We start from the raw sequence: 8,847 nt of genomic DNA on the forward strand, positions 1-8,847 counted from the left end.
TTTAATACAGTTACATATATATATATATATATATATATATATATATACAACTAAACGAACTTTATGGTTGTACGGCAGTGAAGCATCAGTGCCAACACTGATGTTGCTGTCATTGATGATGATGGGGATCTGACCCACAGCTGATCCGTGGAACAATGTGAGGACAATGTAGTAAAATCAAATGCTGTTGCGCGACTAGTCAAACAAGTGAGCTGTCGGACTATAGACTTTAACCTCACCTCAATCTAGGTCTGAATATGGTTAATTATGCAACAGTTTGCTTCATCTGATTGGTTATTTATTTAGGGTTTTCCTTTCGTGTGGCCTTACTGTTCCTTCCAATATTGACCCGCCTATTCTAGGGGGGATGGTAACGTGATCATGCACGGATAGTTGTTACAATTTCTCCAGGCGCTGCGATGACTTGTCTTGCTCCCACCTACTTATTTGAGCCTACTATGAGTGTACCATGCGATTCTGGGATGAATGCAGCAGGAAATAACTACCAATTTTTCCGCACATGCTAAGTGCCGCTGGTCAATTTTAACCTGCTTTCTTTTCACCCGCTCCTGAGTTCATTGATAAGTCGCAAAGTGAGGCGCGTCATGCAGCGCCAACACGCGTGTCCCTAACCAGCACAGTAGTAGACAAAAAAACAGAAAGTCGGCTAAGTAATCCTAACATCAGGTGAATAGGATCAACAATCAATATTCCAATAGTTTGTATGCTTAGGTTGAAGATTTTCTCTCACTTGCACCTTTGAAATCCGCCCCGGGGGAACCCTCGCCGGCTAGGAGAGAAATACCGTTGTTGCTCGTATTAGATGTGGGCTGTGTCAACTACCTGCACTGCACTCACTGGCGATTAACGCACGGAGCAACAAGTAGTTCCGTTCCAACCACGCAGCTTGTACCGCCACCGTCGCACTCCAATTCTCCGTATTACACTCAAGTTGAGCGACTATATTGTGACTTGTTGGGATGCGAATGTGCATTCACTGTGCCTCAAAAACGGTTCGAAGTCGCCGTTCCGCACCTAGGTTGCATGCTTTGGTAGTATACTAGATTACACGGTTGGAATCCCGTCATTCCATATCTTGGTACGGTGCCTGAAGCTGAACATGATCGGGTAGGATTCCACCTTCTTTGAGGTGTGGCCGATACGTGCAGCAGCTAGCTGCAAACGGAATAACCGATATCGACCGAATCAAGTGGACTACGTTGTTATCAGCTGATGGGATGGTTAGCAGCAGGTGCAACTTCCTGTCATCCTTTTGTTCTCATAAACAGCAGTCGTTAGTGAAAACTGGTGATTAATCCTCATGTACTTATTTGGTAAACCAGTGGGGTGTACTAGGTAAGCAAATATCTCGAGGCGTATTTACGTCAAACACTCATTCAAATAAGTTTAAGGGAATAGGAAGGCGGTCGACATCGACAAATGTTGTTGGCTTATGGTGTTTATGGATTTTCTGTGATTTCACTCCATCACGAGTCAGCATGCCCATTTTGGAGTGCTCTGCACAACCGGTGCCTGTTTTGATAATTCTAGATGTATAAATGTTGTGCTGACCAAGATGGGTAAGTTGGAGTCGCTCGACGTTGTATACATCGAAATACCGTTTCGCACGCCCTCCCTCTTTTGCATCTCACTGTCTCTGTCTGTCTCGTTTTCCATATAACCGTGGATATTCTTCTAGGTCGCTGTACATCTCATTCTTCTCCAAAAGTCACCTGATCTGACCGTCGCGCTTTTAAATCTCTTTGCATTCATGCATATCTGTGGGCCGAACTACAAGCGGATGTTGAGTATCAGCGGTTTCTCGTCGCAAAGTGAAACCCTACAATTTACGGGTGGATTCTTGTTACCCACAAACCTTGCGACAAAAGTTAATTTGTGAGCGGGATAAATACAGTTTTTCACCGCCCAAAGCAGATACAGCGTGTTACAGACTTTTTCTTGTCGTGAATCCACCTTCAATGGTATTACCGCTTGGTAACAGCATATATCAATCCTCTCTGACATAATTAGTATTTATGATACGAATTTCCAGTCAGCTACGCTAGCTCGTCTCTGGATAATCCAGTATTCGTGCCCACTCTTGGCTTCTCGATTGTCCTCACCTGGATCTTGGTGCCACGACAATGTGTCAGCCCCTGCATCGCACAAGTGACGTGGCAACTGTCCCACCACCAAGTATATCTCAGTTGAACGGTTTGTTTTAAGCATTTTTCAACATTTTTTCAGCATTTTTTCTACATTTCGACAACTTTCAAATCCACTTTCGCCCCCGACTGCATTGTACCAAAGCACGCGTTGCACTTTCGTGTCCTTTTTCGATTAAGTAATCAGTGTTGTTTACCTTTAGATATGGTTGCTCGTCATCCACACATCGAACGCAGCATCACTCACGTGTGCGCCCTAAGCGGACGTGACGCATGGCTTTTTATTTGTGATTCTAGTTTTGGTCATAATCTGCGGTTTCTCTCCACTACTTTGTTTCGTGCGAAACTTCGTTTCAGGTTGTGATGGTGGCTTCCCCTACCTTATTGCCGGGAAATATGCAGAAGACTTCGGTATACCTCTTGAATCATGCGACCCGTACACTGCGGTCAAGGCCGACAAGTGTCCAACCAAGCCGGGCTGTCGCCGCTATTACGCTACAAACTATCGCTATTTGGGCGGTTATTACGGAGCGTGTTCCGAACTGCTAATGCGCATGGAGTTGGTCCACGGTGGCCCCTTCCCAATCGGGTTTGAGGTCTACGACGACTTCATTCATTACAAGTCGGGTGTATATCGCCACACCAACATTAGGGTAAGCAAACTTTTGTAACACCCAAGCATAAACATTCACGACCAGGTCGGTCACGAAGTCACTGTGCGCATTTTCAATACGACACTCGAGTTATCTTCTCGGTGGTTGTCCTTATCCATCATAGTCAGTCGTAATCTAATTCTCTCGCGTTTATACCGGGCACATGGTGTCCGGGTGGATGCACACGCGACACAGCGCAAACCACTGTACGCGAGTGTTCATCGGCGTAGTCCGGCGTGATGCAGGAAATGAAGCAGCTCCTGACCCACCATAAGTGTCGGTTATCGTAAACGCCATTGACCCAGATGTTGCGTGTACTGAAGGATCAAGAGGTTTCTTCATCTTTCACGTATTTCCTTAAATCAGGTAGGGAACCCGGACGTGTATCGCATATAGCAAGGGTCCCCAGAATTTTTAGGCCGACTGACAGTATACTGAAAAACAAGTTTGACTTCCAAAGTCAAGTACATTTGAAAAGCCCTCATTCCACAGTCGACTTTTGCTAACTCCTGAAATCCTCGTCCGCCAAAAGCTCATCAAGACTCCTCTCATTTCGTCCCATTTCTCCCACATTTATCTGCAAATCAGTAGGTTTCAAACGGATTTCAGCCACACGGAGAATTTCGAAACCGTCTATGATCCTCCCATCTATTTTTGAGAGTCGCTTCTAAAATTCCTGTTGTGCCTCATGCGTTACGTGCACGAAAAACACTACGTGGCAATCTCCTGAAATTTTAGATAACATCTCAAACGGTCGACCTTTCCGAAATGCAGTTCTTTTCCGATTAAAAACAACCCACCATAAAATCCATATAGAGTGCTGCACAGGTCACAACCCGAGTGTTTTTTCCTGAAGCCCTATGTTCAACCGACCAGGTCGGTGTAAAAACCTAAAAACGGTCACATCTTGTCTTTCTAAGGGAGAAACATGAAATATACCTACCCATACACATAGTTTAATCAGTGCTGAGCTCTTGAATCGACGTGTGGCCGCGCAAACCGAAAGCTTGGACTGTGTGGACAGAGGCAATAGTTCTGTTGACGTTACCCTGGTGATTTGGAGGCCTGTCTGTTGAACATTAATCCTTTTCACCACTAGGTTATATCGCTACTACAAAGCGCACCAGATGAGACGCAGCGAAACACATTTGGATTGCTGCATGAACCTGCAGTGCTGTATACTCCCTTTAGGTCGTGCAGTGGGAGAAAAGACACCAATCTAACCAATATCTTCTAGGTCCATGTATCCCCTCATGGTATGATGAAAATAGCCTATTACCATATGTTGTTTAGGACTGACATCCGCCAGCGCGTGGAAACTACTGTGATTTGCTTTACACTGGGGCAAATTGGTGATTCTTGCATATCCTCATCCTCTATCCCGATGTCTATTTAAGTGGTTACTCGCTTCGTACACCAGCAGCATCACACCACTAGCACACACTAGTTGTGGCATTGTGGCTGGGGTATTCTACAATGGATTATGGTATGAGAAACTTATAACTAGTTTCCTGTTTGAGCATAGCTTAGTCTGGGCTGTTTGCTCGTAATGGTCGAAATGGCGTTCGCTTTCCTGTTCAATATCGTCACGAGGGGTCACTACCCTAATCCATGGGTCCCGCTCATTGAGAAGGACTACGCAATCCTATATGGACGTGATTTCATGTGAAACTATCGGTTAGATTGACCCGAAATGGCTGTATGCACACGCTTTTGGTGTTCAGTTGGGTCACACCACATGGCTTATACACTTTGTGAATTGTGTGCATTGTTAGGTGCTGAATCTGAACTCATTTTCCTGAAGAATTAAAGTAAATCACCGTCCTCGAGTTTCCCTTGCTCATGTTTCAAGCGGACCCATCATTTTTTTTGTTCTCACTTACTCTCCCTTGCAGCACCCACTAAAACGTTTTGAACCGTTTGAGCTGACAAACCACGCCGTACTGCTCGTCGGATATGGGTTCGACGAAGAATCGAAGCTGCCCTACTGGATCGTGAAAAATAGCTGGGGAACGGAATGGGGCGAAGGCGGTTTCTTCCGCATACTTCGAGGTTCTGATGAATGCGCCGTAGAAAGTCTTGGAGTCGTGTTCGACCCAGTACTCTAGTTTCCCTGATCCAATGAATGCATCTGTCCTCATTTGCTCTTCTGCGCAGTCAGATTCACTGATCTGTAGCTTCTCTTTTTGGATCGTGTATAATTGCTTATTCTGTGTGCAAGTTTTCCCCGATGAACACTGCTGTTCTTACACCTATTAATTACTGGTTGATGGAGTTATGTCGGCGAAACATGATAAAACTGCTTCAAAACAAATTCGACCTCGTTTTTAAAGTGGGTTCGGGAATTTGCGAAGCCTTGTCGACATTAGCTAGTCGCTAAAATCCTATAGAGGAACCCAGCAGTGACTAAGATAGTTGGTTGCACCGCCTACCACTTCAGGTCATGCAACACGGTTGTTGCGCCAGTGAATTCCGTCCACGACCTTCTAGCCAACACCGAGTCGCAGTTCCTCGGTACTTGAGCCAGGTGGCGCAACTTTGTACTTATTTTGGAGTGAGAATCTTAGTATTCCTAACAACTGGATGCCCTTGATGAAGCCCTGTCAAGCCGAAGTCCATCTGCTAAGCTGAAACATCACTGATTGTGAAAATTTAGACCAGAATATTTTCTCGAACTTGGCTTAGTATTGGTTGATTTGCGGGCAGCATATCACATACCACAACCGCGGAATGTGCCATAGCTAGAGACATCCTGATGCTATATATTGCTAGAGCAGCTTTTCAACAAGACCCATTGTTGGAACCGAATCATGTACACCACAACTATGAACACGTTTGTACCGGGGAATGCCCAGTTCAACCGGGTCATTTGGGACAACATTGTTTGTCATCTGTAGAGTAACGGATATCCACAGAGAACGGTCTCGGGCGGTCCAAGTAAACTCCCGGGGTCACCACCCACCATGAAGTTTTTGTAGTAGCACTGCGGTCGACATTCGTACGACAAAGGCACAACTGAATTAAGTCCTTTGGGGTACTTTATAAAGTGCGTTTCGACCGTCTCGTCATATTTCGCTTGTTTCTCCACCGGAAAACACGTAATAAATGGTCTGTGATGAACGTCATCAGGCATGCCTACCCGCGTCCTCCATTAGGAAGCCTATTGAACTCTGATGCCAATGCCAGAAAACCTCAAATATCGACCGTGACTTTTAAGAAATTTGGCGTGGAATTCAGTGTCCGTAGTCTGACTGCTGGTAACCATCTGAAGAATTATGGGGAAGTCCCGGTGGGTAATCGCATGGAAAAGAGCAACGGACAAGTGCGTGATTGGATAGAAATGCAGGGAGGCTGTTTGCGCTCACTGTCCACACAATTACCTGAGACAATCCACGCAGCTCAAATGAAACCCAATACAACGGGATCAAGCTCCTAATGCACAGCACCTCCGCGATCTTCACTTTTCGAATCGCCGTACCAATGATACCCAAAGGCGATGGACGCTGCAACTACATATCTACTGATGTCCAGAGCCGATCGGTGACACTCCCAGCCGTCGATAACAGGGTGCTAACCTAGGCATAAAATCAGTATTTCCAGACACTAGGGGTTGTTATGAGGTATTTCTGATCAAATGCATCCAAAGGTAATGCTCATTTTCTTGAAAAGATGCGGTTACTAGCTTCGGCTACTTGTTTGTTGGGATTACTCCGACGTTCGTGTTACACAGCGAGATGGCTTGAGTGATTAGAGCACGAACTTACTAACCGGAAGGTCCGTGGTTCGAACCCGACTTCCCCTGTCTATGCTTGGGCAACCTGGTAGTATCCCAGCCCTCGTGCTTCCTTCGAGTGGCATAGCGGCTAGGCACCAGAAGGGTGTTACAGCTGAACGATTTTTAATTTTTTTTGCATAGCTTCCCACCAAACATGTGCCAGAACGCTGTTCGCATTTTAGAACTGGTTCCATCGTAAAAATGTGTAAGACCATAGGTATCCCTGGATAACAGCAGCAAGTAAAAATATCACATTTTATTGAGGCCGACATTTGGTACAAGACCAGAGGAATTAAAAGCAGTGTAAAATGTATCAGATCTTCTTCTTCTGGCCACTAATAACGGTGGACTGCTTTACGGCTCCGTATTGTTCTGCTGACAGTTGGTTAATCCGGTACAGCGCATACAAGCTAAAAGGAATGCTGGAATGGAAAAAAACTTTTGTCAGAAGCACAGCAACAAAGTACGACTATCCAGAAAATAATCGGTTCAACCCGCGGCGATCGCAAAACGGTAATAAGGCGTGTCATCAGAGAGCAAACTAGAAAATAGCCCACATGTATGCGAGGTGACGAGTTAAAATATCACGCCCACGTTCCCTGCACACAGAATCTCAAGTCGGTTACAAGTGAGATGGCTCAACTGGTTACAGCGCGAATTTACTGACCGGAAGGTTCATGGTTCGAACCCGACCTTTGCCTCTCGACTTCCCCTGTCTAGATTTGGGCAACCTGGCAGTATCCCAGCCCTCGTGCTTCCTTCTGGTGGTATGGCATTTAGGCACCGAAAGGGTGCTGTAGCTAAACGAACGGTTACAAGCTCTGCTGACTCCAATGGAATCGACATAATAAAATAACCCGCTTTGCTCTCACTCATTAATTTCCGAAACTTCGTTCGTTCCAAGAACAATTACTTTAGCAACACTAGGCCGAACGTGCGCACAGGCGAAAATCGTTACGCTGTGATTAAGAGGAGTCCTTCGATGTAGGCTGCCTGGCAAGGCCTAGTTACCTGAAGACCGCTCAATGCCAGGAAAGCCAAAGGCTGTTGTTTATGGGTAATCGTGCGAAATTTGGGCAAGTAAATCCGCAGTCTTTCCAAAGCGGGAGTGCGAAGTGGTAAGATGCTTCTCTCAGACAACCGGTATTTCAATGTATGCTGGAATAGCGATTGTGCTTTCCCGAGGAAGAAGTATGAAAAAGGTGGGCTAAGGACAATCCTGAAACCAGTACTTCTCTTCAAATACAGTGTCTGTACTAAGGAACCAAAGAACGTTTACTTCGAACCTCATACCTCAACCTTCGTGGACGACCGCTCTCGTGGTTCTTTGCTTGTTGATCTTATAGTAACCCTTTTGTCACCATTATCAGTGCAAGCAATAGCAGCATGGTGTATGTATGGTATGCTGTATAAGCATACCAATTTATTCAAATAAATTAGCGTCAAAGAGAGATAAAACGGATGGTGGGAACTGGCCTATCAAAAGCACCCGAGGCGCTCATACTTCAAAACACCACACCACTGGTAGCAGTTGGGTGTCGTAATATGCAATGCCTCCAACCAGCCGTGGGTAGAATCACGTAAACACCACTGTGGAACGTGGGTCGTACACAACCGTTTCCACTTCCTTTTATCAAGTCGCAGCTTGTTTACCTCATCCTGCCACCGAAATTTGCGCACATAAAACAGCATTTCCCTATGTAAGCAATGGTTCCGTATGAGTTCCATTTAGTCCATCACATACAATAAAACGCTGAATTCGGTCATTAGATTTCTGGGTGCCCGAAAATATGACAGCAGCAAGGATGTAGATACACACAAGATACAAACATTGGAAGCAACAGCGTAATCAGCAAGTTAGTGCTCTCCAACTTGGAGCGGAACCAACCACTGACGGCCCATGCAAAGATATGTGGTGGCCGGATAAGGTCATGGCTAGTCAATTTTCACACCGCATTCTCTTCACATTGTTCCTGCGACACCGTGATGGATATTCAGATGTTGTGGCTGAAGGCACACCTAAGCATACTTCCTCGTCCTATTCAACTAGTAACGGAGATCGTTATTTGCTCTCAGTCTCTAAACGTAGCCAATCTCTGTCAAGGATTGTCCACCCCGACCTAAAAATGTTCCCACGGGCTACACTGGCTGGAACTTCGGGTCCCCAAAAAAACCCTACATTCTCCCACTGCCTCATGGGTCAGACTTTTGAGTCAGAGGCTAGGGTCAGGGTCCCCGAACAAAACCCCCAACC

At 45.7% G+C, this 8,847-nt stretch overlaps 3 protein-coding genes across 3 annotated transcripts in view; 1 reads left to right on the top strand and 2 right to left on the bottom strand.

Moving 5' to 3' along the window:
- Positions 1-994, bottom strand: part of T265_10718 (hypothetical protein) — a gene marked incomplete at both ends in the record, with an annotated part of 25,100 nt that extends 24,106 nt beyond the window's left edge. The window contains one exon of the mRNA XM_009177177.1: positions 859-994. Coding sequence (XP_009175441.1) covers positions 859-994 — 136 coding nt within the window. The remainder of the gene's footprint in view (positions 1-858) is intronic.
- Positions 1-5,129, top strand: part of T265_10719 (hypothetical protein) — a gene marked incomplete at both ends in the record, with an annotated part of 32,391 nt that extends 27,262 nt beyond the window's left edge. Inside the window, 2 exons of the mRNA XM_009177176.1 lie at positions 2,523-2,818; positions 4,714-5,129. Coding sequence (XP_009175440.1) covers positions 2,523-2,818; positions 4,714-4,926 — 509 coding nt within the window. The remainder of the gene's footprint in view (positions 1-2,522; positions 2,819-4,713) is intronic.
- Positions 5,130-6,856: 1,727 nt separating this feature from the next.
- T265_10720 (hypothetical protein) overlaps positions 6,857-8,847 on the bottom strand; it is a gene marked incomplete at both ends in the record, with an annotated part of 6,694 nt that continues 4,703 nt past the window's right edge. Inside the window, one exon of the mRNA XM_009177178.1 lies at positions 6,857-7,015. Coding sequence (XP_009175442.1) covers positions 6,907-7,015 — 109 coding nt within the window. The remainder of the gene's footprint in view (positions 7,016-8,847) is intronic.

Source organism: Opisthorchis viverrini (genome assembly GCF_000715545.1).
Source record: "Opisthorchis viverrini unplaced genomic scaffold opera_v5_404, whole genome shotgun sequence".
Taxonomy (NCBI): Eukaryota; Metazoa; Platyhelminthes; class Trematoda; order Opisthorchiida; family Opisthorchiidae; genus Opisthorchis; species Opisthorchis viverrini.